Source organism: Pyrgilauda ruficollis, unplaced genomic scaffold, assembly GCF_017590135.1.
Source record: "Pyrgilauda ruficollis isolate IOZ18807 unplaced genomic scaffold, ASM1759013v1 scaffold6, whole genome shotgun sequence".
NCBI classification, from domain to species: domain Eukaryota; kingdom Metazoa; phylum Chordata; class Aves; order Passeriformes; family Passeridae; genus Pyrgilauda; species Pyrgilauda ruficollis.
This window is the reverse complement of record NW_024527710.1, coordinates 3,056,833-3,083,600: the sequence shown is the minus strand read 5'-3', so window position 1 is coordinate 3,083,600 and position 26,768 is coordinate 3,056,833. Positions and strand designations below refer to the sequence as shown.

The 26,768-nt window shown below is 46.9% G+C and overlaps 2 protein-coding genes across 3 annotated transcripts in view; one reads left to right on the top strand and one right to left on the bottom strand.

Annotated features, from left to right (window-relative positions):
- Positions 1-10,618, top strand: part of RPAP2 (RNA polymerase II associated protein 2) — a 56,525-nt gene extending 45,907 nt beyond the window's left edge. The window contains exon 14 of one of the 2 annotated variants that reach the window (XR_005956431.1): positions 10,201-10,215. Coding sequence is in view for 1 of the 2 variants with exons in the window: in XM_041483116.1 (XP_041339050.1) it covers positions 10,201-10,357 (157 nt within the window). In the remaining variant the exon portion in view is untranslated. Of the gene's footprint in view, positions 1-10,200 lie in introns of both variants that reach the window. The other variant, XM_041483116.1, reaches the window with a different exon arrangement.
- A 2,660-nt stretch (positions 10,619-13,278) lies between these two features.
- On the bottom strand, positions 13,279-24,354 carry GFI1 (growth factor independent 1 transcriptional repressor). The gene is made up of 7 exons (XM_041483290.1): positions 24,149-24,354; positions 23,981-24,015; positions 23,711-23,861; positions 18,549-18,964; positions 18,322-18,459; positions 16,577-16,742; positions 13,279-14,531 (listed from the first exon to the last, which is right to left on the bottom strand). Exons 1-7 carry the CDS (start codon positions 24,267-24,269, stop codon positions 14,353-14,355), a joined length of 1,206 nt encoding a protein of 401 aa, XP_041339224.1. The 5' UTR covers positions 24,270-24,354; the 3' UTR covers positions 13,279-14,352.
- Between the last annotated feature and the right edge of the window lie 2,414 nt (positions 24,355-26,768).

Below are 26,768 nucleotides of genomic sequence, written 5' to 3'. Positions count from 1 at the left end.
GCTTCTGAAAGCAATTACGAATACAAGGTATGAAGTCAGGCTGGATAACTGAACGCTCAGCACAAAACTGTAATTACATTTTTAGCATCTGCATCTATGTATCCATGTTATGTACTGCTTATCAGTGTACAGACATTTCTTTAAGTTCAGTAATAATTATAAATAGGAGAACCACCACAAAATCTGCACAAGCCTCACAGACCTGTGAAACCATTGCAGACCCAAACCATGTTGCAGATGGTGAAACACAGTGTTGTGTGGGAGTTAACTATTTCCACATTAACGTTATTCAATCACAGTGGCCCATTTTCACACAGCTTGCTCAACTTCAGAAAGTTTGCACAAAGGTTAAGGTTTGACATTTCGAGACAGAATGGCTTAGTCTTCTATCCTCTAGTGAGAACTACAATAAATAATCAATAATAGAAGGGAAACAGACTCTTACTGCATCCCTTTCTAGGGTGAAAGCACTGAAAACATGTTTTTTTTGACATAAATGCTTATTCTGAGGTCTTCATTACCAGGATTTCCAGCAAAATAGCCATAGGCAAAAAAGCACTTAATCTGACTGTTACATTAGGCTTCCTGAAACCCCATGTAGGGTGCAATTCTGAGTGAAGCCACAAGAAAATGTTCTTACACTTCTAAATGGACTAACAGAATTATATTTCCATCAATATATAAGGTTGTGATGAGGTCCTGCTTAAGGGGTAGTCCTGTAGTGTGTTAGAATCGGGTTTTTTATAACCAGTGTGATTTCTGTTAGTTTATGCAAAGCATGCCTCTAAGAATGAAACAGATTGAGATGGGGCATAACATCCTGTCACAGCAGCATAATTCATGACTGCACTCAGAAATCACTTTTCTCTGTAGATTTAGGTACTAGTTCAGAAATTACTTCTAGAAAGCAATACTCTCTCTCAACCACTCAGTTCTACATATCTCTAATTAAGTGTTTAGGTAATTACTGCTGCACATCTGTTATTTCTGCAGTAGTGGGTAAATACAGCACAATATTTTCAGTGTTATTACTGTATCTGTAGGTGTTGGCCCACTTCTTAATCAAAACCTGCCCTTCGAACTGTGGCACTTGTTGTTTTGAGGCTGTGGGAGGAGGAGGACTCTGGAGGTTATCTGACTGCTCTCACCTGTGTCTCCTGGATGCAAGGAACCAAAGTAAGGGAATTAAGGGAATTTAGCTGCAGAGCCCCTGAAAGTCTCCACCAAACCTGCATGAATTGTGTGTTCACAGCTTGCAGTAGGAGTTGCAGGTTGGACAGAGGTAAAACTCCAATACTAAACCCAAGATGTTTGCTACAGGCTTAATCTCAATATCCCAGAGCAATAAAAGGGCAGCAGAGGTACCAAACTGATAGCCATCACCAACATGGCAGGAGTCAGAAGACTTCTGGTCTGTGTGCCAGTCCCAAGTCAGTAGCTGAAGCCGGCTGCACAGCAATTCCCTGGTACATAGCTGAGCCACTGCTTTGCTCAAGCAAACCCAGTGATGTCATCCAGACACCACTCACAGGCATGCAGGTACAAGCACGAGGTAGAGGTAATTGGCAGGGTCATTAAGGAATGTCCATATTCCCTTGTTTGCCCAGGTATAGGTCTCATTTCCTTGTCACACACTTGAGGTGAAGAGACAAAAGTGCCCATCTCAGAACAGCAGCTTGAGAGGGATGGACTCTTTCAGGTGCTTCTTGCCCCCTTGGGAAAAAGCAATTTTGCAGGTGCCCAGCAAACAGAAGTGTGGAGAAGGGAAGATGTCCCACCCAAGGTGCCATGAGAGGGAACTGCAGCTTCCTAAGGAGGAGGGCACAGAGCAAGAGTGACATTTGCCCAACATCTCATTCTCAAAGATGGCTGAACTACAGTGACTGTCTGTAAACCCAAGCAAACAGCAACATAACAGGTCAAGCACTGACATAAGAGACTTCAACCTATTTTGTTGACAGTTGCAGGCAAATGAAGGCAGGGACCACAGCACCAACTTTTACGCAACATTTGAACACGGTGTTTCCCATATGCTCATAACATACAGCAATCACCATGAACAAGTTCTGTCAGGTCATAATGACTGCTAAGTCACCCAAAATCTAAAAAAAAAAAAAAACAAAAAACCAAGCAAACAAAAAAAGTACTAAGCAATTCTGCTTTTTAAATGCAACAAAAAAGATTTAAAAAGAGGAGTTTGAAATAAATACCTGCTACAAAATAGGAGAGGACTTGTCAAACCCTGCTTTGTGTGTTCTGCTAGTTGGAGCAACCCACTGCAAGGAGGCTTCTGTCACACAATAACCTCCCCTCTCCACTAAGGCTGGGTTCTGACCAGGAATGTGTTCATCTTTCACCCCTGGTTTCTGAGGTTTACTGTTTTGTTACAACACTGGATATGTCACTTCCAGTTTAATGCAATAAATTTCAGGCTGACCACAATCAGGTGTGCAGCTATTTAGCGTGAGTTCTTTCTCCAGGAAGTTTTAAGAGTAGCCCTTAGTGTTATGTTAGTCCCTCGCCTCGAGGAAGAGCAAAGTGAAAAACAGATGCTGCCATAAGCACAAAGACCAAATGTGCTGAGCCACACAGAATTGCAGTGGAAGTACTGAAGATAAGAGTAACGCCCACTGACCCGGCCTTTCCAGCAGCCAGCAGTGACCAGGAAATGACCCTTTTCCCCCAGCAGACTGATCATTGCCGAGTTTAGTCTGCAGAGACACCCCACCAGCACCAGTGAGACTCTTGCAGTACCAACTAGATGCAATCCACACATCACTGACTGAGTTACAGAGCTGCAAACATGTTTAGTTCTGTTTAGAGCACAGACCACTCAGATTTACACAAAATATGACATATTAAATGTAGGTCATGCTACAGTCAGGTTCCTGTTCTTTAATTTCAGTTAGAGTAAGACAAATCTGTCACATGTGAGTCAGCTTCGAAACGCTCTTGGAGCAGTGGGAGTTTGCCTCTATACAGAACTATGTAAATACCAAAGAAGAAACTGAAGATTTGACCTTTGTTTACCCAAGCGAGTCTCAATTGACCAAAAGGCACATCAGATTTTAATAGCATTTCTAGGATTGATTCAGCACTGACAGGCCAACTTCCACAACTTGATGGCAAGTACATCACATCTGTCAGCAGGAAGCCTACACAGAGACTGCAGAGGCACCAGGAACCCGCAAGTTACACAAAATAAACACTTTTGTGCAAAAATCTGAAACAGGAGCAGAGTCAGCATAACAGAATGCACTGATTTATTCACTGCCTTCACTCTAGTGAAGAATCCTCCTGCAAATGTCTCTATTGCATCTGGCTCTCCCAGGGGAATGCCCAGAGGGCTGGAGAAGATGCATGAGCAGTGCCAGTCCTCCAGCAGCACCAATGATGAGTCAAGCCCTGTCTGCACAAGCACATAGGGCCCAGTCATCAAGGGGGCCATCTGAAACTAGCCACAAGCACCATCAGCACGGGAGCAGTGCTGTCAAGACACCCCATCACAAAGCTCTGTGTCCCTTTGCTCACATGTAACCCCAAGACAAATCCTCAGCCAGGGCACTTTTACCTTTAGCCAGTCACAGCTTCATGACGGTCTTTGTAATACCTTGGGCAAATATTGACTCGCATCCAACAGACTGAAAATATTTGGTTTGCACCAGATGTGGTGCGTATGTATCTTTGAAACATTAGCTAAAGGAGTGATTTGGGAAAATAAAAATTGTAGGTGGATGTGTTTACTTTGCAAGGTTGTTTGCAGTGTGCCCAGATGCCAGAAGTGCTCGTGAAGGTTTCACCCACAGGAAGAAAGGCAGCTGTAAGTGCCGCGATGCACAGTCCAACTGTGCATGCACGTGCATTCCTGCGCCTGCAGCTCACCACATGACAGAGGAAGGGCTGAGGATCACTGGTGAGACGTTAACGGGTCCATGTATTCCTGCTCTGAAGACAACCTGAAAAGGTCTGTTAGCTATAGAACAATTACTGAGCTTACTGCTTCAGGACACAGCCTCCAAAGTTCTTGGCATGTAGTGTTGGGACTGCTTTCTGCAAGAACTTGAGCACCATTTCCGTGGCCCACAGCTGACAGCAGCTTTTGGAAATGCAGACCCTGTTCCAAGGGAAAACAAGGTAGCTGCCCACTCCTTTCCCACTTTTCTTTCCCCAGCTAATTAGAAATTAGAGTCCCAGTAAAAAACGTGCATCAAAAGCACACATTTAAGCAGATAAACACTTTTTGTTAGAAGGCTGGAAGCAAAAGAAAGGTAGTTCAATTAGTTTAAATCACTTCAGTTTTCAATGCCCCAACTGTCAATTCCTCATGTGCATCTACTCTCTCCTGCTAAAAAACATTGGTCAGGTGCAGCTTTGGCAGTCACAGAGCTTCCTTATGGAAATTGGGCGGGGAGGGAAAGCACTTCAGCACCATTCAGTAACCTATGGCTATTCCTACTATCCAATATTTTCATTTAGGGAATTGGTGTGCATTCATTTTGGGGGCCTTTCAGAAGGAACAAGAGTTCTTGAAATAACAAATTTTCCAAAGGAAAAGAGGTTCCTTTTTTTGGTATTTACCAAAGTATAGAAGAAAAGAAAAACCTGAATTTTGTTCAGTACATTTGCAGGAAGAACAGTATATTTGCAGGGAAAACACCAGTGAAATATTTGTTTGCTGGACCACTCAGGGCCAAACTCAATTGGCAGAATTTTGTACAGAACAGAATTATTCTTTCAGGTCTGGAAATTCATAGTAATGCCCTTTAACCACCTCTCGTAAAATAATTGAATCGGCAGAACATCCCAGACAGCCTTTGAGAAGTACAAGAGTAACATTTTGCTGAGTCTTTTTCCACAAGTGAATCTTTTCATCAGATACACAACACCTGACACCTGGTGCTCTTATACCCTCTGAACAGTCAACAGATTTTGCCCAGAGCAAGAAAAACCAGCAAGCCACATACTGATCCACACATATACCCATCTCTAATGCATTGCCTCCCAACCCCACTGGAAATTCAGGGGTGTTGGAACTTTCCTGGTCATGAAGGACCACTACAGCACCCAACCCATCCTTCAAGACAGTTTACCTACATGCTTACTGTCAATCTCTGCAGAAAACCAACACTGAAAACTACTTAGGCACTAAGCTTGCAATTCATCTGATAACACTGAGCTGCAGGAACATTGCACCTCCCAAAAGGGGAGTTACAAATTGGTTTCAACATCATGATCAGTTAAACCAGCACTAGGAAAGAGATGAATCTTTAGCCATATGTTTCCTGGAAAATATTCCAAGTTCATTACCAGAGGCCAAGACACTTCACAGTAACATACCACAGGTTCAGGAACTAAGGTTGTTTTAAAGAAGCCCTAGAAAGACACTTCTCTGTAGTCATCTAAGGTAATTAAGCTCAGGCCTCAGTGTCACAGCAGCATGCAAAGCTTCCTAATGCCGCAGTAAATCTAGAAAGGCCATTTGAGGTTTCTCCCTGCCTAGGAAACTCTTCAGACATGTTACAGTCAATATGCCTCTTACCCGGAGGCTTCTGAACCATCATCCCCACCATGCACTGGCAGGGATAGGAGCTCCCTTCCCAGCTGATTATTGACAGTCCAGCATGCTCTTAGCTCTCTGCGTGTCTGAGTTCAGCCTAGGTTTCCCTCCTCCAGTTTGCAGCATGCTTTTGAGTACTCCATCTCCCGAGGCATATTCAGGTTATAGTCCCCCTTCAAGGTGTTTGAGGGTTTCCTGTGAAGGAATCAAATCTGTCCAGCACCATCTCATGAATCTTTAGCCTGATCTTTCTGACTGTGGCTGCACAGAGCCTGGGTGTGCCAGAGGCACTTGCTGCACACACATTTTCTCTCAGTATTGTGGTGGAGTTTCCTCTACCTCTTTGGCAACCACTGTTACAACATAAAACTGAGCACCACTGTTAGCAAGATGTGCAATTACCCTATTTTAAATTTCTTTATCAAGTTTATAGAACTGCAAACACACACAAGGAGTCCTTAGCAGTCTCTCTATTCCATGGACAGGTGGACTTAAACAAAATCTCCTCTGGCCCATGACTTTCTTATACTGATGGCATCTTCCCTGCTCCCTCTGCTCCTCTGCCCTGCCTAGCCTTTACACATAGGAGCAGTTTAGTTTATTTCTAACAGAAGTGAGTTTCAGTCCTCAGGGCATTATGCAAAATTAAGTCAGATTGTCAGTCCCATGAACAAGGCTTTGTCAGAGCTAACAATGAAAACCTGCTAATCAACAGATAAGGAATTGGGCTCATTTACATTTGTTTAAGCTGACAAAATATTTTGTTATATTGTGGAAAACATAAAACTTTTCAGAAGCATGGCTGGCCAGCTGCACTGTTAAGGTTATCAGTGATTTTATCACATCCCTGGCTACTGTGGGCTGTGCTAAAAGGACACTTTAGCTCCTTTAGCCCATAAACCCGATTTCAGTTATCACCCTTTATTGTCAATATACGTAAGAGCAGCTCGCTGCAATAAAGGGATTGAAGAAATAGGAAACAGAGCACCCAAACCACGGGCTCCTGGCTGCACCATCACAGGCCCGTGCTTGCCATGTGCTGGCCAGCCTGGGGGCCTGCAGGCAGGAGCCAGCTCTTGGCAAGGTTGACTGCCACCAGTTCTCACACATGGGTGACACTCCCCTCCTCACAGCATGGGGGGCCGGGAAAATGCACAGCCCTGAGTCACCCCCCAGCAGCAGGAGAGAACAGGCACAGCAATGCCTGCAGCCCAGTCAGAGAAAGAGGAGAAGCAACTTTTTGGGTAGAAAGCAAGGCTTGGTATTTTTTGGCTTCTGTGTTGGTGAGGAAAATGAAGCACAAGGAAACAATTTTTTGTCATTGTTGACAGGTTTTTTTACCCTTTTTGCCCTCCCGTAAAACAAAGCCCACCAGAGCTTCAGGACTGCCTGGTCTCTGGCCAAGAGGCACTGCTATCACCATTGGAGACTGATTCACATGCCAGTACTTGTGCTTTCAGGGAGCTTCAGTGATTGTCAGCTGAATTCCCACCACACAGCTAACAGGAAGGGGGATTGGACAGAGGGCAATAACATTAACCTAGGAGACTCTCACTAGCAGTACCAACAGATACCCTCACTGTAACACATGTGCACATCCAGTCATGCTGCTTAACTGCAGCATTTCCCCTGATTCAGATGAACAGTTGGCAGAACCCAACTCAGCTGGTGCATTTGTCTTTTTGTGTTACTCTTTACTGTATGGGACCCATAGGATCCAACAGTTTCTGGGTGAGAACCACACCTCCTCATACCTGGATTTTGTAGAGAGCATCTTGGCTGTCCAGCCACTACTGGGATCTAAAAACCAGGAGTCCTTAACCTTGCCAAAGCATCAATATAAAGGCTGTGGCAGCCTTCTCCAACATACAGACGTTCACAGAAAAAATTGCTCAAACATGAGATTTCAGCAACCGAACATGCAGAGGAACAAAACCGACATCCAAATGGCAAGTAGAAAGAGCCACGGTTAAAAACTAAACCACAGCAGTCTCAGAAGAGAGAAGTACACAGTGAAGCATCTCCCCTTCTGCAATTATTTGGTGCCTAGCAGTTTGAGGCACATCACAATTATGCACATGCTCTTCCACGGCGCGTGTCTTCCCGGAGTATGGTGAGTGATGTGAAAGGTTTCAGACAGGCGTATTTAGAATTTAGGTAAAAGTAAGAGAGGACAGAGCTCACCCCACTTGCATAAAACCCCTTCCTCCCATAAATGCAACTGTTCTTTTCCATCCCTGCAAGGGTCTGTGACGCAACTTAGGCTGGGGAAACTGGGAAGGAAGCACTCGCTGGAAGATCACCACCCTTGCCTGGGATGAAGGGAGAGGTGGCAAACGGCCTCACCACCTCAAATGGCCACAGAAATCAATCCAAAGATTGCCAAATGCCTGTAGGGAACAACAGCAGTGAGCCCTGCCAGAGCCAGGCCCAGCTGACAAATGGGCAGGCAGAGAGGGAGGCTACCTGGCTTAGTAGAGGAGCTCACAAGCAAAACATCTCAGCCATGGTGGAAATATCACACAGGAAGGAGACTCTTCTCAATTGCCATTAATGTTAATTTAAGCTACTGAAAACACAAATAATTCCAAAACCAACTGACAGCAGATATATAGAGTACACAGCAGAGCTCAGCAAAGGTCAGGCCCCTGCAGCACAAAGCCCAGCACAAGCACACAGGAAGACCCAGCTCTTTGCTCTCAGAGCTTGAGGTGACAGCACCCTGACTCACACTCACTATTACTCAGTGAGAGCAAGAGCATCCTGGTCCAGAAGGTCCGAGCTCCCTGAGTGCAGGTTTGTAATAACGGATGTCTACCTGCAACCATCGTTCCTGCAGCACCTCAAAGAGTTAGACAGCTACATAAAGAGGATCAAGACTATTTTTCACTCATTCCCTTTTTGGTCTCACCCTCCTGCCTGCCTTTCCATGTTACTGTGTTTCAGAGAGGCAAAGGGCAATAGTAGAGGCAGAGCTGATAGTCAGTGAAATTGGGAATTTAGCAGGTATAACAGGCAACATAAGAGCCCTTGGCTTAAATCAGTTAAAGTTAATTGCTAGGAGTCCTTGGAAGCAATTTAGACCAAAGTAATGTTTATTCTTTTCTGGCTGATCACATAATAAAATACTATTTGTTGTGGCTCTTCACTTCAACCCTTAAACTTTCCTATACAAAATACTAAAAACATTGGGAGTTAGCTTCTTGTTCTTTGCAATGATACCTCTTTTTCCCCTTTGAACTCACCCCTTGAGTCTATCAGTGAGCTTTGGAAATGTATTATTCATGGGGGGGAAAAAAGTGTAAAACATAAGTTATGTATCATAATGAACTGTCTGTCACCTCAGAGGATTACAATTTCCCTTTAATGCCAGCTGGCCCTATTACAGTACCTAAATCAATGGAATATCTTGGCCATTTTCAACACCTGCAGTGCTGCACTCCTGCCAGCCAGTGCCAGCGCGGTGGTGGAGCAGCCAGCTCTGAGCCGTGTGCCACGGAGGGAGCTGGCAGCATGAGCCAGCAGCTGAGCTGCCTTCTGGGCTGCTTGAGCAGAGGAGCCCAGCATTGCTGCAGCAACTGCCAGTGCCTATGGACGCTGAGCCCCAGTGAGTGGGGTGGATGCACCCCATGCACTGCAGTATCCAGCTGGCTGGGGGATCCCACATGTGTCAAAAAGATGGTTGCACAGTATTAAAAGAAAATAATTTCAATACCTGTGACATTATTTTCCTTCTATGTTTGCCTTATTCAATATTCTTTTGTCATGTCACGTCTACTAAAAAAAAAAAAACAACCTCAAAAATGCAGATGAGAAGTAGCATGTTAGAACAAGCACATAAAAGTGGTTTGCTCTCAACTTATTTAAAAGCTTTATCACATGTTCCAGGTAAATCCGTTAGGCAACATTATTCCAACAAGGTGTGGCCAGCATTTTTATAATGTATGAAACATTTCCTTCACATTTATGTGCTCTCTCTTTACAGTCCGTACGTTGTGCATATCACAAACTGGTGTGACACAGACTCAAGAAATGTTCTGAGACTCATGTGTTGGGTTTTTTTTATTTTTCTTCCCCCAGTAAAGAAGTCATAGACATATCCAATCCACATTCAGATGTATCTGCAGTTTTAGATGCACAAATACCTTTAAAATCTGGTTCCATCATTTTAAATGCCTTATAATGCATAACAGATATTTCCATGCCTGAAATCTATTTTGACCGCTTCATTACTCAGAGGAAAAAATACTGGAAACTACCACTAGCCTATTGACAATTAAAAAAAAAAAATTACCCTTGGCATTCTCAGAAGCCACCTCCACTGCAGGTGAAAATAGACAGACAGGATGTGGCTTGGCAATGGAGTAAGGTCTAAGATTCAGCAGGGAAAATCTCTGGAATTTTAACTCTGAGCAGGCATCTAGTAAGGTCTCTGCTAGAGACACACTCCATTGACTTACATGCATATTTCAGTGCTTTTCTAAATCAGAATTTCCTCAAAGGGCTGTATGCTGCTATGTTTCACTATTTAGAGTAAGACCCAAATTTTACAGAGTAAAGGCAAAATCCATTCCTGATGTGAACTGTGGTTATGCTGGAGACAAATTTGATACAACTGACCTGTTTGGTTTTTTCTCTTACAGGTGGAAAATGCAGAGGCTTGAGGAGCACACCTTTGTCAACATGCAACAGCAGCACAGCTTGCAAGCAGAATTGCACGAGTCTCGCAATCTTTCACCCAGGGCTTATTCTAGAAACCTCTTCCTCCCTCCCCTCAACTGCAATAAATATTTTGCTTGAGGAAGGAGCAAGACCCAGAAGAGCAGCTCTCTACCTTGTGTTGCAATATCCAATCTGAGTGTTACTATCAGCTTTTGGAAACTGACTATAGAAAACACAGATGATGTTTGCATATTTTAATTTTAAACATCTCTGCCTGGCATACGGATGGAACCTAATAAGGCATTTTGTTTCTGCCTCATGAATTAATTCAGCCTGCTAACAGATTTGGATAAAGTATTTTGATTTCAACTAATAAATTTGTTTTCTGTGCAGCCAAAACAACTTTTGGAAGCAAAGTAAAAAGTTCTTTAGCTTGCCAGAGAAGTACTTCTATAATATCTATAAGGAAAAGACCTTTTATTTTTATAACCCACTTGTTCCACCCATGTCTTTTAAATCAATCAGATAAATTCACCTTGTTTTTCAATGCCCTGAATCCTGATAGCTCTGCACACTTGATAGGTAATTTAATCATTGTTGGTGTGGATGAACACAAGCTCAAATTAGCTTCTGAAAGGCTTAGTTGTCCCGTAGATAGCTCTGCCTTTCCACTTTTATGCAGGAACTGAGCTTCACCAACTGGTTAGCTAGAGGTGTCATTAAAAATTTACAGAAAGAAACAAAGGTGTGCTCCAGTGTCTCTCCTTACCCTTTCTACTGTTACTCTGGCAAACAAAAGGTATGGAACCTGCTTCATGAATAATGGGTCATGTAATATGCATAATGCATTTTTAATGACACACAGTAATAACATTGAGAGAGATATTTCCAATCTTCAGACTTGCCCCACAGCCTCTCAGTAGCCTGTTCTGATTCTCCCCAGATAAATCTTCTTTTCCTCTTCTTCATTTCAATTCTCCACCTTAAAGCCATGACTTTTCTCCATGGGTAGCTGCATTTCACCCAAACCAGCAACTGGCACTCATGCAAGCAGGGCTGGGGACATGGGAACAACCTCCCATGCAGCAACACGCAAGTATTTCAGGGGGTTTGTATCTGAGCTGCAGCCCAACAGCTGTGCCCTGAGACACCACTAACTGCAACATGCTCTGGGAGCAGACACACTTAAACCAATAAAACACCTGTGGGTTTCTTCCCACGAAGAACATTCTTGCCACCTGTGCTGTGTCCATACTGCCTCCCCAGCCATCCACCCCACCCTGTGGGCAGCACTAGACTCAAGCCACGCTAGTTGCCCTGTTTGGAAACAGGATGCTCCAAGAGGGCAAGCACACATTGCTATTGTAGTTTTAAAGGTAAATGCCAACAACTGAGCCTGCTCAGGGCCTGCTGGAGCAAGGCCTGCCCAGAGGGAGGAAGGAGGGAGGCTGTGGCTGGCAGAAAAGGTCCTCCTGAGGGCAGAGGGACTGGGGGCAACAGCTGCACCCCGGCCAACCCATACCCAGAACCACAGGCCAGCACTCACTCCATTCACAGCAACAGCTTCCCGGTAAAACAAATATTGAGCATCACCCTGGGACAGCCCCAAGCCTGCCTGTGCCACTGGCTGAGGCATGCCTTGGAACCTCTCCTGGCCTGGGTGGGACCCAGGACATCACAGGCCTTTCGCAAAACCACTCAGAGTCTCCTGCACTGACCTTCCGCATTAATTAATCCAGCATGATGGGTCTAATGTGGTTTTCAGAGCAGCTGGCACCTCCTGCAATGCCTGTGCCACGTCCCTTCAGCCTGGTTGCTGTGATTGTGGCTGCGTTGCCGCTCAGTGAGAGCTCGGCCTGGGCACCTCAGGGGCAGAGCGCAGCTCCGCCCGAGCGGGTGAGCCCTGAGGGGACACGGCCACAGCCTGCCGGGACAGCCCTGAGGGGACAAGGCCACAGCCTGCCCGGGCAGCCCCGCGGGGACGTGGCCACAGCCTGCCTTGAGAGCCTCGACGGGACACGGCCAAGCCTGCCGGGACAGCCCGCGGGGACACGGCCACAGCCTGCCGGGACAGCCCTGAGGGGACACGGCCACAGCGTGCCTTGAGAGCCCCGAGGGGACACGGCCACAGCCCGCCGGGGCAGCCCTGAGGGGACACAGCCACAGCCTGCCGGGACAGCCACATGCGGAGCCAACCAAAATTGTCAAGGGTGACAGAAAGCAGAAGAACAGGGAGGACCTCCTTGGCGCCATGGCAGGTGAGTGTCCCGGCCCCGGGCAGGAAGGGTGCCTCAGGGCTGGGCCAGCCCGGCAGGGCACAGGGCGACTCTGCTCACTGGGTTTGTCCAGAATAAATGTACAAAGCTGGAAACATGAGTATATACCCGTGTGGGCGCACAAGCTTACATGCACATGTAAAAAGCCAGGCTCCCATGCTGTGCTCTGTTGGGAAAAGGACAAGGGACCCCTCCATCATCTGCCTGCTTCTCTTTTGTATGGGGTGCAACTGCCAGATGGAGCCAGCCCTGCTGGCAAGGCAGGCAGACAGGCAAAAGGCCATATTGTGAGTCCCAACAGGCTTAAGTATAAATGATGCACCTGCTACTCAGGTGTCCCTGCAAACTCCCAGACATTTAATCTTGTGGGAGATATTCAAGTTGCTCCTGGGCTAAGCAGGGACTTCTGGCTGTCTACATTTCCAAAGCAAAGCCTTAAAACTGCGGTTTCCCCCCTAAATCCTTTTATAGATATAGTCCAAGCCATGGTGTATCCTTATTCTCAAAAGTGTGAATGTTGATCTGAAATCAGTAAGAATTGAACAAATAAACATGGCAGTTGTGTTCTTTAATCACTACAGCCCTTGTGTCTGCATTCCCTCCTTGGATTCCCTGACAGGCGCTGTGGTATATTGTTGTAATGGTGACATTCACAAATGTGCAGTTACATATTGAATAATAATCACTCTGGACCGTCCTCGATACTTTATTAACTTAAAACATTGTTCTAATAAATATGTATCAAGAAACATAAGACACTCCATAAAATCTAAATAAGGACATTTACAAACTTGTCAACAAAGTAAAAACAGTTTTGTTTTTTTTTTTAACTGAGGTACATGCAGAGTTGTTAAGGCAAATTAAGTAAACTATACTTTTACAGTAAGTCCTGCCCACCTCAGAAAGTTTCCCTTTAAAAATTAAAAAACCAAAAACAAATATACAACTGATGCTATTAAGTAGCTATTTTCCAGTTATTAGAACAAGCCCAGAGTGCATAAGCCAGTAATGGTTCTGGACAGAAAGTCTGTGCTTCCCTGGTGCTCCTGCCCTCCTCAGGCAGGTCCACTTGTTGGATTGGTTTCTAGTTCTAAGGCATAATTCTGTGCTTTGGCTTTTCCACTGGTCTTTCACAAGCTTCCTTCTCCCTAGTGGATGTAGGAAGAAGTAACCCTCCATGCTTCAAACATAAGCAGTCAGGCCTTGCACAGAGAGAGGTGGCTCAGGGAGGATAAAAAGGACCTCTCTGTAACTGTTAATGCAGCTTCTGATTTGCACTAGAATAAGTGAGAGCAGGATCAGACACAAGCTGGTACCTTTGGTTAAAAACCAGCAAGATGTCAAACTGCACAGTCCTGTTCCTCCAGGTTTTCCTGACAGGAAGTCATCCAAGAGTGAGCCCATTCAGCACTGAACTCAACCAGGGCAGATGCTGATGGGTCTGTGTCATTACCCCATGTAAACACTGTTATACCCATGATTTCCTGCCAGCTGATTCAAGCTACTGAAAACTTGAAGGGGTTCATCATGGCCATGGCAGAAATATTTTCCAGCTTGCAGATATTTGATAGCTTATCCGTCTTTGGAGTATATATATAGGCTTTATATCTAAAAGAGTGTTATTTCAGAAACAACAAGGGGAAGAGAAGGAGAGAAACTCCAGCCTTTACTTTGCCCCTTCACAGTCATTCAGGTTGAGCTGTCAACACATGGCTCTGTCCTCTTCTTTCCTGTTTGAGCTCTTGTTCAGAAAGGTAATGCCAGGGTCTGTGTTCAGGACAGGGCTTGGGTCCAGCAGGGAAGCCAAGGGAGTCTGTTCTCATAGTGTTGTAGCCCTTTCCGTATTGTAGTTTGGACTCATTTCAGGCCGTGCTGCGTCTCCCGGTGTCTCCGTAAATCCACCTTTCGTTGGAAGCCTTTGCCACACAGATCACAACCAAAGGGCTTGAAGCCTGTGTGCTTCCGACTGTGGGTGATGAGGTTGGAGCTTTGACTAAAGGCTTTTCCACACACCTGGCACTTATGAGGCTTCTCACCTGCAAGCAGAAGGTGGGAAAGAGAGAGGCTGTGAAAGAGGCAGCATGCTGCTTATGTGGGACCACAGCAAATATACACTGGTACTTAAAGCTTATCAAAGAGATTTTTGTATGCTTACCTAAGAAGTCATTCTTACAAAAAGACATGGAGGGAGCCCAAGACAGAGCATTAGCTGAGCCTCTACTGCAGCTGAGCAGGCCTGGACTTGGATGCACCTCCATCAGCCCAGCATAGTCCTGAGAGCAGTCTGAAGCAGAGTGCTCTCAGGACACCGCACCTTGTGAGTGTATTTGTCTGCATGGGCTCTGTGTAGTTTAAACTGGCTTTGTGTCCTAGAAATATGAGGAACTCCTGGAAAAGTGATTAATGCCTGACACTGATTACTATACCATCAGCATGAAGGCAGGTGGAATAGGTAGATAGAAATTGTTAAATCAAATCCAGTGATCTGGGGTCTGTCCCCAAGGGAGGTTTGAGGGCCATTAAGTGAATCCTGAAGGGCAGGGTTCATGCAGACATCTGTTCTCTCTCTTCCCCACACTGCAATGCTAGCAGTCAGAGCCCTGAAGTTCTCCTGCAGGTAAATAATGTAAACAGGAATAGATACAACCTCTGGAACTTCTATAGAGGAGTCAGTGACAAAACTCCATGGGAGCAGGATTTAAGTATATTTTCCCACTGTTTATGATCAAATAACAAATTAAAGGGAACCCAACCACAACACCATGCCGGATTTTCAGAGTGGCTTTGCACCTGCAGAGCCCACTGGCTTCAGCTGGGAACAACAAATTCTTTGGGTGTTTGAAGATCAGATTCTTAGAATCAAAAAAAAATAATGCAAAATGTGCTGAAGGCTTATTCCACAAATATATGGTGCATATGAAAGGAATCCCTCAGTCAGTTAAAAACCTGCTTTGACATTAGCATTTTAAAAGCCCAGGCACAGTTTCTGATCTCACAAGAAAATAATCTGATTCAGAATTTGTCTGAAATTCTACTTAATCAAGCATAATTTGAAAAAGTTACTAAGGAGATACTTCTTGTATTACTTCATAAATTGGTCATTTTCTTCCAGCAACCTTCAGTGAAAAATCTCTATAAGTAACATTTACTATTCTCTGCTTGTCACCTAGAAAAGTCACAGCCAAGCAGTGCTACATATAGTGCCGTGTCTCTACATATTTGCCCTTTTTAGGCTTCACCCTTTATATCTGCTAGTGGCCACTATCAGGGAAAAGGATTTTGGTCATCTGAACCATACATTTGTCCAGTCTAACTGATATTTCATGTCTATGGGTTCTTCCATATCTTACACATTCATTTCCCTCTACTTCAAGTGAACGGTGCAGGTCTGAAAAGCAAGATATTCTTTTAATGATTTCTGATAAACCTGCCTTCTCACTGAGTGATACTTTTGAAACAATTTCCTTTGGTGATTCACCTGCACTTTATATTAGTTTCCATGTTTATTAGTAACAGTGAAACTTGAGAACTCTGCACCTCTCCTTCTATTCTGTATCAAACTGTAGCCATTTCTCAGAAAGTCCAGGTGGAAGTGCAGACAATCTCTGAACAAATATTTAGACTAAGACCTCGGCCCTCCAATTTAGTGTTTGATCTAGAGGAGGAGACTCCTGTTGTTCCTATTGTAAATTGGTAGATCCTGCAAAAAGCAATGCTGTAATCAAATTCACCTGTCATTTTCCCGGGACCTCAGCTGTAAATCAAGGCCACAAGAATACAATACTCTACAAATCATCTCACACAAAAGCCCTGTGAATAAACATTGGTGGATCCTATTAAGGGAACACTGATTGGATTGCGAGGATTTTTGTAGGTTATTTTGCAGCTGCTGTCCATTAAAGCTCCTCCAGATCACCCTCCTTTGCCCAGGTACAGCTCAGATAACATGAACAGCAGCAGGACAGTGAGAAGCATAGGGAGGTGTTTGTGCTGTCCCAGCTGAGGAGGAATGGACTGCTGCAGAGAAACCTCTGAGACCTGCCCTCATGTTGGGGCTGACCCTAGCAGTTGCAGGGCTGACCTGTGTGAATGAAGGTGTGTTTCTTCATATCAGATTTCTGGTGGAACCGCTTCCCACAGTACTGGCACGGGTAGGGTCGGGTGTCTGAGTGGATGAGCAGGTGGGTGGACAGAGTAGAAGATCTCTTAAAACTCTTGCCGCAAATCTTACAATCAAAGCTGCGTTCCTGCAGAGAGATGAGCCCAGACACACACATCACACCAATGATCCCATCAGCAACAAACTGCCCAACTGCACATGAGTGTTGCTCCTTCTGCCTTAGCAAGAACTTATACTTCTCCAGGGAGCTGGACTGGCCCACACAGATGGTAACACTGGCTTGGTAGCAACACCACATGATAAAAAAGATAATGCATCCTCTCCTAGCGCTGTGCATTACTAAAATTTAATTGAACAGCTCTTCCTGCTGGCAGGAATGGCCAGGTGGGAGCAACCCCAATGGACTGGGCAGAGTCTGCCAGCACACTTTATCAGAGGCCTGAGACACAATCACTGTACTGGGAAGCCCAACAGCTGCAGTACTGTTCAGAGGCCACCTCTCCACTGTACACAGGAAAGTGGGTGCCAAGGGCTGCTTGGGTCTCTTGGGAAATCACTCTGGTAGACTGAGTTCTGGCATGGTAAACTAAGTGCTTTTTTTAGTTCCATTAAAACTCAAGTGGAAGGTATGTAGAGCACCTGGGACAAACAGCTTTTGAGCTTACTACTTCAACGTATAAAACCAAATGCATTAAGACCTTACTGTCTCTCACCTCTCCCTCACACACTCCTCTCCATCAGTTTCTTATACCACATCATCTCTTCTTTCCATCCCTTAACTCCCATTGCACCTTCCTCTTCCTTCTTTGCTTCCTTCTATGCTTTCACAGAATCACCTTCTTTATTTGGCTTTTAATGCATTCTCCCCAAAATGCTGTCCCCTCCATGGACACATTATGCAGTGCTGCTCTTTTCACCATTGTTTCATGGACAATGAGATATCTCCCTTCATTGTGTGCTCTGCTGATTGCACACTCACAAAATTATAAAGAGTAAAAAAACATTGCTGTAACTCTATCCTCCAAAAGTCAATCTGAAGAAGGAAGATTTGCCAGGTCAGGTGGGTGGGGAAGGGGAAATATGGCATCGTATCAGCAGGTGGAAAATGTTACAAGTCCTCCTACCAAAATTAACCACCATATTCTTTGGGTGTGTGACTCAGTGTGTCGAGACGGGTGAAGTCAGTGCTCTGTACCTGAATGGTCGTTCAGATGTTCCCTGCACTGACAAAAATGACTCCAAACAAGGACTCACTGCTTTGTGGGAGGGAGGAGAAAGAATGAGGAGTGCTGCATCAGAAGAAAACACACTGAGTTGCTTTAGCTGTTAAAAAAAGCCAACATCTGCATTGCAATTTCCAGCTCTGAGAGTGAACACTTATTATTTTCTGTTACTTCTTGAGTGCCAGAAGTGCCCATTGCTTAATACAGACGACACATGCAAGGTCTGAAGAATGGAAACAAAGCCTGTGTTCTTTAATTACCTCATAGCTCCTTTGCACACTAACTGGCCACCCTTTCCTCTGATTGTCACAATATTCTTCACCTACAGCTGCCCACTGCAGCTCTCCCACCTTCTCTTCCCCTCCTCAGTATAGGTCCCTACCTCCTTGCCCTGTATTTGCCTTCGTGGCTTCCCCAGCCAGCAGAATAGAGCAGCTGGCCCTGGTCCCCAGCCGTCCATCCTGGCAGCCTGCCTGCTCTCACCTGTGAGTGCACGGCCTTGTGCTGCTCCAGGCTGACTGCATGGCCGAAGGTCTTGCCACACATGTCACAGGCAAAGGGCCTCGTGCCGCTGTGTGAGCGGCGCACATGTACCTCAAGGCCATGCGGTGTGGAGAAGACCTGAGGAAATACAGTACACAGCGTTAAGTTTGCCAGGGAGAAAGGGCTGGGAGGGAGCCATATCCAGTGTGGGAGAAAGGAATCCCTACCTTGCTGCACTTGACACACTTGTAAGAGCCAGTGCTGATGAGCAGTGGGCGGCACAAGAGGTCAGACTCCACTTTGATGCCACCTGGCCCCTTCTCCTGCTGCAGTCCAGGCTGAGTTTCAGCATAGAGTCCAGGAGCTGCTGCTGGCGGCCGCTCAAACAGCCCCGGGCCCGGGGAGCTGAAGTCACCATACAGTCCCAGGGAAGAGCTACACTCGGCGCCATAGAGGGCGGGCTCCGAGCCTCGGTCGCAGAAGAGCCCCAGGGCTGAGGTCCGCTCCAGCGTCGGGCAGGGCCTGTAGCTTTGCACAAGGTGTCTGAGCTCAGAGCCACCCAGACTGTTCCACATGTACGGTTTGAAGGGCACTGAGAAAGGGGGTGCTTCATCTAGGGATGGACACACAGATCTCTCCGAGGCTGTGGAAACACAAGGGCATGGGAATTGGTGTGCTTCACAATCCATGCTATAATAAGGCAGAACAGCCTCAGCACCTAGGCTTGTGTCCAGAGCCTGACCCCTGTACTGCACTTTGAGGCTGCCCTTTCATCTCAATGGGAGGATAGTTTATATTGCATATTAGGACCTCAGTGTCCAGTACTACCTACTTACCCAAAGTTCCAGCCAAATTATTTAAAGCCAACACCAATTTTGTCTACCTCCATCTCTGGATACCTCATGTGTACACACTGATCAGACTAGCAAGAATCTAAACAACTCAGTCTGCAGCTTCCTATAGTTTTATCTGCAGCTTCTTGGAAACATGTATCTACCATATCCCAAGATGGACATCAAGGCTGACAGTCCACATGTTTAAGCTCTGATAGAGATCACACACACACACACATATATATATATGTGCAAATATAACATTACAGAGGTGCCAGACAGAGCAAATGTGCTGAGATTTACCTGATCAACAAAATTAAAAAACCTTGTTGCACAATTCAATGCCCAAATCTAGTCTCTCAACTTCATGCCACAACTGACCATAACTATACTACAGCATAACTTAAGTAACAGCTTCTGAGGTGCTTGTTTGTTATGCTTCACTTTTTTTTTAAAAAAAAAAATTACTTCTCATCTGAAAGAAAATCATGGTTGTTTCAGATTGCTCTGAGGTTCTCCATATAAAGAAATTGAGTGTGTCCAAAACACTGAGCTTTGTAAAATCATTGGGATGGGCCACATTAAAACCTGAAGACAAAAACCCATTTTCCTAGCAGTGGTAATCAAAGCAAATTTCCACCGGGGTAAGCTCAAATGGCTTCAGCAGATTCTAAGAGGCTTGCTTTCAGCAGTGGCATCTGACCAATGCAGTGGGCACAGGAATCACACTTGGTGGCCCACAGCAGAGTCTGATACAATGGCACTCCTTTGAGAGGAGTGTCTAAAGGCACAACTGCTCAACGAGTGTCACATGGAGGAAAGCACAACTGGGATGGAACATGAGGGCACCAGACCCCAACAGTGTCTGCCAGAGATGCTGATTAATGCCCAAGGCACACTGCTTTCAGTCCTCATCATAACAGGCAGTAGCACTGGGAGAGTCAAATGTCTCCACTGGACAACAGTTTTAGTGAGCCAAGGAAGAGATGAATCAATTACTGAAATGCTGATGCCTTCATAGAGATATTGGCTTCCCTTATAACTTGGGCTTCCAGAGTAATCTCCTTTAACCAGAAACTTGTCCACCCACAATGGATCTCTTTCTTACTCATGTCAGCTCCCACGGCTTTTTCAGCCTTTGGCAAACCAGGATAAATGGGGGTGGACTAGGCAAAGAAGGCACGATGTGTTAGGCTATCCATTTGGATAGGCAAGTTGACACTGAGGGGTTACAGAAGGCAGTAGGAAATTAGGTTAAAATTGAGCTTTGAATGACTTGACTTTTTCCTATCTTTTACATAATTTCAGATGTTAACAGTCTCAAATTCTTCCATTGAAATTAGCAATCTTTTTATTAAAAATATATGCACACATACCAGCAGGGACATTTGAAGAGAGTGATGAAATCAAATTAGCTGACATGGTGTTCAGCATGATTTTTCCTGTTCTGCACTGACTGCAAAGTTGTGGTCAGCATCGCATCATCTATCTTGTGTCTTTGCAACCAGTTTCAGTGTTGCCATCTCTCACGATTTTATCACAAAATTCAAACCTATCTTAAAGTCCCAGCTCTTGAAATGACATGATTTCATCAGGCCCTCAGCTTTGCTTTTGTTTGTTCTTGTTATAACTTTATTTTTTCCTTTTAAAGTCAACTTGTAGCTCAAACTATAAGAAAAGCATGAAAACATAAACCCTCAATATTTCAACACTAGAACTGAATATCCATAAGGTATTACTTACAATCTTGATTTCTGAGCCAGCTCATTGAGTGAGAAGGAAGGCTGACCTGATTTTTGAGCCCTTGGAATTGGCAATAAAGTATACAGTGAACATTGCACCACAGATCAGTTTGCGTGCAATGTTCCTTCCATCACCTCACATGCTTTGGAGCCCTCTCAAGCACAAATGCAGGGTATTTCCTCACAGTATACTCAAGCTATCCAAGCCCAGTGGCAAAGCAACCTCCAAACTCTGCTCTCCCACATTGCAGGGCATTTCTGTATGTGTCTCTTCTCCACAGCATCTGGGGGGGAGCAGAGACACTGAGAAACATTCTCCCTCATTTTCCTAGAAATTCTGTGCAGCCATTATGGAGACTACTTCTGGGAGGAAAAAAAATAAATCAGTGCTTGTTTTTGAAGGCAAGACAAACTCAAATGGTTGGGTACAGATTGATATGCATAACAAAGAAAGATTGGAGCATCCTCTTACACAAACACCACATTTTCTGCACAATTCCATTATACCCAGGAAAAGTCTCTCTCCTTCTGCAGCATCAACAGGCTCATCAGGAGCTACTAATACTGCTGCACTGAGCTCCCATGCACCTTCTGCATATGCACACCCATGTTATTAGACACATGTAGAAAGTGAGGTTAAATAAAGTGATTTGCACGGATGCAGTGAACATGTATTATGTCTGTATGTTGTATGACTGCCTACATCAGCAGCACAGCACTCAAAGACAAAAGTGAAATAAATACAGCTTTCTCTGCATATTGAAGTGCCACCTGCACCTGTGTTCACTTCTAGAGATACAGGAGTGGTAGTACTACTACACATGCCTTCAGCACGATTGAAAACCATTATTTTTCATCTGCTCTGGCTGACAAAGCACAAAAATTGTGCCCCATCCAAACACAATTGTAGGAATTCAGTCTCTCGCCACTGCATCTTGCAGAAGTGACCTATACACAAATTCTGGCTTCACACTGAAGCTAACAAAGCAGCTGGAAGGCAGAGGGGCTGGAGGAGGTGAGCTGTGGGAGGAAGCCCAACTATCTAATCCTCTTGCCACTGCCTTCATCATTAATATAACACCATCTCTCTCAATGCACTGAGATTCATTTAATAAAGCCCTTATGTACTTGGAGTTCTATACCTTCCCGGACCTCCTGTGAATGGGATCAGACAGCTCCAGGACTGCCCACCCCACCCTGAAGAATCTTGATCTGGGGACATCATCCTCATTTTGTAAAGTTATCTTCCCTGGACAGCCTGATAGTTGGCCCAGAAGCTAATGAACCCCACAGTGAGGGAAGAAATGAAAGGGAAGGAGGAAAAGGCAGAGCAGACCTGATAAAATATCTGCTCTATTTTACATCTATCTTTTTGACACTCCATGAAAATGGTCTCTTTCCTGTGCAGAAATTGTAGTTATTTGGGAAAGGAGGGGCAGGAAAAATTCGTTAGAACAAAAATTACACACATTGCTACAGTCTGTGCAGAAATATTACCAGAAGAATGCTGCATTTGGTCTGGTGTGTCATTTGCACAGACCGAAAGTATCCCGGGCAGCATTTTGAATGTCCCCTTAAAGGAGCTTAGGACTCTTGAAAGAAGATGAGGCTTTAAAAATGCAAATCCACGTCATTACAATTAGCCGTTCATATGCATGGACACTTGTAAAGACGAAGTGGGAAATGGTGACAAACCGGGACTAAGTATTTTTTTGCTGGCGTCTGCTGTCAGTCGGTAAAGCTGACACAATTTTTCCTTCATCAAGACAAAAATTGTCCTTTGTCCAGCTGTCTCTTTTTAATCGAGGCAATAAAAATGGTTTTATATATATATATATATGTACATATTTTTGTTCTAAAATGACATCATTGTATTTTTAAACGAGATAAGTATTTGTGCCAGGCTGGGGACAACGTCTTCCATTGCTCCAGCCACATCAAAGGCAGGACAAGGGAGCTAGAGACAGGCACTGTAGCCATAAGTGTGAGTTTCCTGGATTTGGGGTGTTTAAATCTGACCGTCATTGGCTTTTTTTCCCTCTGGTTTTTACAAATGTGTTTTTAGAAAAGAAAAATAAACCGACATTTAAAAAACCAAACCAAACAAAAATACAAAGAAACAAAACCAAAAACACACCAAAAAAAAAAAAAAAAAAAAAAAACCCCCAAAAAAAAAAAAAAAAAAAAAAAACCCCCAAAAAAAAAAAAAAAAAAAAAAAACCCCCAAAAAAAAAAAAAAAAAAAAAAAACCCAAAAAAACCCCCCAAAACAAACAAACAAACAAACAAACCCCAACCAAATAGCAGAAGAAAGGGCGTTAGGAAAATGTCTGGCAGATTGTACAAAACACAAAATCAGCTCTGTTTAGCTCTGTTTACTGCAGGTATATAAATTGCGTGTACTGTCTAAAATGACTGAAAAATTCTGTGTAGGCACGACCCTGTAGGAGAATGCCGGGACCTTTTAAACATAACCTGGCTTACATCTAACAAGTAATCACAAAGGAAAAAATAGCACCCCGTGTCATGACAACTTTCCTGCTGTAGCCTGTCACCTGCTGCTCCCTCAGCAGCACAATACGGGCTGGAAAAGCAACCCGAAAGAGGGAACCCGAAAACGAGTGGAAGGAACGGATTCTGGCAAATCTGGGGGGGAAATAATAATAATTTTTAAAAGGGACAGGCAAATCTGTCCCTTATACTCGTTTGTGGTGGTGGCACATAGCCGTGAGATGCATGGTCCGTCCGCTGCCCCACGGCACGGGCACGGACATGCAGCCGGACCCTCGCTGAGCGCTGCTCGCCCCGGTCCTACCTGGCGAGACGGAGGGCGAGGGAGGTCTCCAGAAGTCCTCGAACTCGGACACTCTGTCACAGACACTGCCCTCGCAGCTGGGCGCTGACTCGGAGGTGCCATCGGCAGCCTCGGTAAGGTGGGATTCCGGGGAAAAGCGCCCCCGGGAAGGCTCCGGATCGGGCAGGGCGGTGCGGCACAGCTCCGTGTCCTCGGGAATCTTGCAGGGGTCTGCAGGGTAAAGGAGAAGAAGGAACTCCTCAGTGTGGGTCCGTAGTCGGAGCCAGCCACCTCCCGCGGCGGCCCGCTCCCGCCAAGGTTTGATGCTCGACTCTCTCCAAACCCGCATCAGCCCCTCCGGCGTCCCGCAGGGGCTTCAGAGCGACCGCCCGGTGCCGCGAGCACCTAGGTGATGTCGGGCAGGTGGGCAGTCTCCGAGTGAGAATGCGACAGAGGGACTCCTACCTGCACAGATCTGGGCTAGCACCGTCTCCAGCCGCAGGCTGTAGTCCTCGTCAGCGGAACGAGGCTGGTGGTAGCTGTGCGCTTTCTTGCTCTTCACTAGGAAGGACCTCGGCATGGTGGGTGCTGTCACGGCCGGCACGGCCGCACTCCCTCTCTAAGCGCCCGGCACGGCGGCGGCGAGTGTCACCCCCGAATCTCCTGCGGGGCGGCGGCGGGGAGGCGACCTGCGGAAAGGCGTCGCGCCCGCCGGTGAGGGCCGGGGGCGCCGGCCAGGAGGGGCCGCTCGCCAGGGACGGCGCGCCAGGTGGCAGCGCGCAGGTGGCTCCGGCCCCCGCCCCCGGCCCACTCGCCTCGCCCCCTCTTCCAGGAGTGCAGATAACTCAGTTTCCAACCTTCCCCAGCCAACGCCTTTTACCCGCCCTCCCTCCCACCGTGGCCTTGGGGCCGCCCCGGCCACGCTCCGACAGCCGCTGCCGGATTGCGGGGAGCAGGCAATAACACCAGCTGGGCACCGTTCTTCGGACGAGAGGGGGCTGAGGGAGCTAGGGGGTGCGGTCGGGTGTTATCCCGTCCCTCCAAGTGGGCACGCCGCGCCTCCGTGCTTGCCCCTGCGCCGGCAGCCACGGCAGAAGCGGCGCCAAGAAATCTCCCCTCCGAAACAGCTTATATCACGTCGCACCACCCTGGACGGGCTTGTTACCGGGATGGGAGGGAGAGTCGTTACAAACCCGACAGCCTAAACCTGGCGCCTGGGAGGCTGTTGCTGTCGGAGGGACTGATTCACCCATCCCGCGCGAACCACGATAACACGAAAACGAACAAAACGGAATCTCTCCTCCAGCCCGCAGCTGTCGGCGCCGCGCCACCTTGCAGCTGCGAGCACCGAAAGCCGGGGCGGGAAAAGGAGACAAGGTGGGAACTCTCCTGCGGGAGTCGGGGGAGACCGGGTTAAATAAAACTACCCCGAGCCGACTCTTCGGGGGAAAGCCGGAGAGGTTCATTCGAACCCATCCAGCACCGGGACGCCTCTGCCGTTACACTTGACTTTGCGAGTTTAATCCACGTTCGTTTGAGGGGTTAGGGGACTTTGGAGGGTTGCAAACGGGGAAGAGAGGGAAGAGCCCCAGCGCACCAGCTGGGGACCAGGAACTGCCCCGCAGGTGGCGGCACTGGCTGTGCGACAAAGCTCCGGCCCGTCCGCGCCCAGCAGGGGCCGGGCTGCTCAGCGCTGCCGGGGAGGCGCCGCCTCCCCGGCACGGAGCTGGGTGGGAGCGTTGCTGCCCGAACCCACCTGTGCCTGCGTTCATCCTTGAGCAGGAGCTAGCAGCCAGCGGGCCTGCACGGAGCGGGCAGAGAAATCAAAGCGGCCCGATAACCCGTTACCCACCCGCACCCCGACAGCAAGGGCTGCCGCAACCGTTGGGGGCTCTGGGAGCGGCGCCTCTTCTGCCGCGTGTTTCCCTCCAAAAGTCACGCCGCGGAGGCGCCGCCGGCTTCCCAAGGCCGGAGCTGGCCAGGCAGGTGCCGTGCCCGTGGGAAGGCGAATCCCGCAGCTCACCTGGCCGCCGTTCGCCCCGGCTCCCGCTGGCCGCACCCGCCCGGCGGCCGTCACTGCGGGGGCGCGGGGCTGGCGCCGGGCCGGGCGGCTGAGGAGCGACGCGGGGTCTCAGCCGAGCGGAGAAGGGTTGCTGCCGCCCCAGCCCGCCCGCCGGCAGCTGCCCACGCGAGGCGAGAGAAGCGAGAACGCTTACCCATTTGGAGGGCCGAAGAGAGCTGGGCTGCAGACGGGGTGTGCGCGGCAGCCTGCTAATTTGTGTGACTTTAAATTTAGTCTCCCTTTAAGGAGCAATGGTGCTCTTGAGTTTGCTTTTTTTTTTTTAACTTTTCTGTCTCTCTCAACTCCTTCAGAGCTCGGCCCCCTAAACCACAAATTCCACTTCCTGAGCGTTAGTTAGGAGCTTCTGCAAAAAAAAAAAAAAAAAAAAAAGGTTACAAAAAGCGCCAGAGCCTCACAAATCAGTAGTGTTCCCCGCCTCTGTTTCTCTCTCATTTTTCCTTAAATGAAAACGTCTTACCGTATTCCACCTCACAGAGCTCGCTGAAGTGACATCGAAGTGTCATTTTGGAATCGGGCGTTTCGTTTCTCTCGGGGTTCTGCTCTAGAAATTACACAGATCTATCTGAACTATTCTTGGATCCCCTTCGACTTCCGCAACGAGAACAAGTCACAGATTCAAAACACAGATTGATTCGGGCGGGGAGAGGGCAGGGGCTGGGGCAGCCGGCGCTCGCCCTGCCCGCTCCGCGCTGCATCGCCTGCCCTTGGCCCGGCAGTGGGGGAACACACCTCCCGCCGCCATCGGGCCGTGCATGGCGTTGTTATTGGGGCTAAGGCCGGGCCCTGGGCAACGGAGACCTCTCCTAGGCTTGAAATAACTTGTTGTGGAAAACTCTTCTGGGATAAATACGCCCAGCGGCGCTGAAAATACCTTAAGACCCAAGCCTAGAGGTTTGCTCATTTCCCTTCGGATTTAGGTAATGGTTAAATATGGAAGGGGTAGGCGAGAGGTGTCGTCCCCCCCGTCCCGTCCCGTCCCGTCCTGTCCCCCGTCGT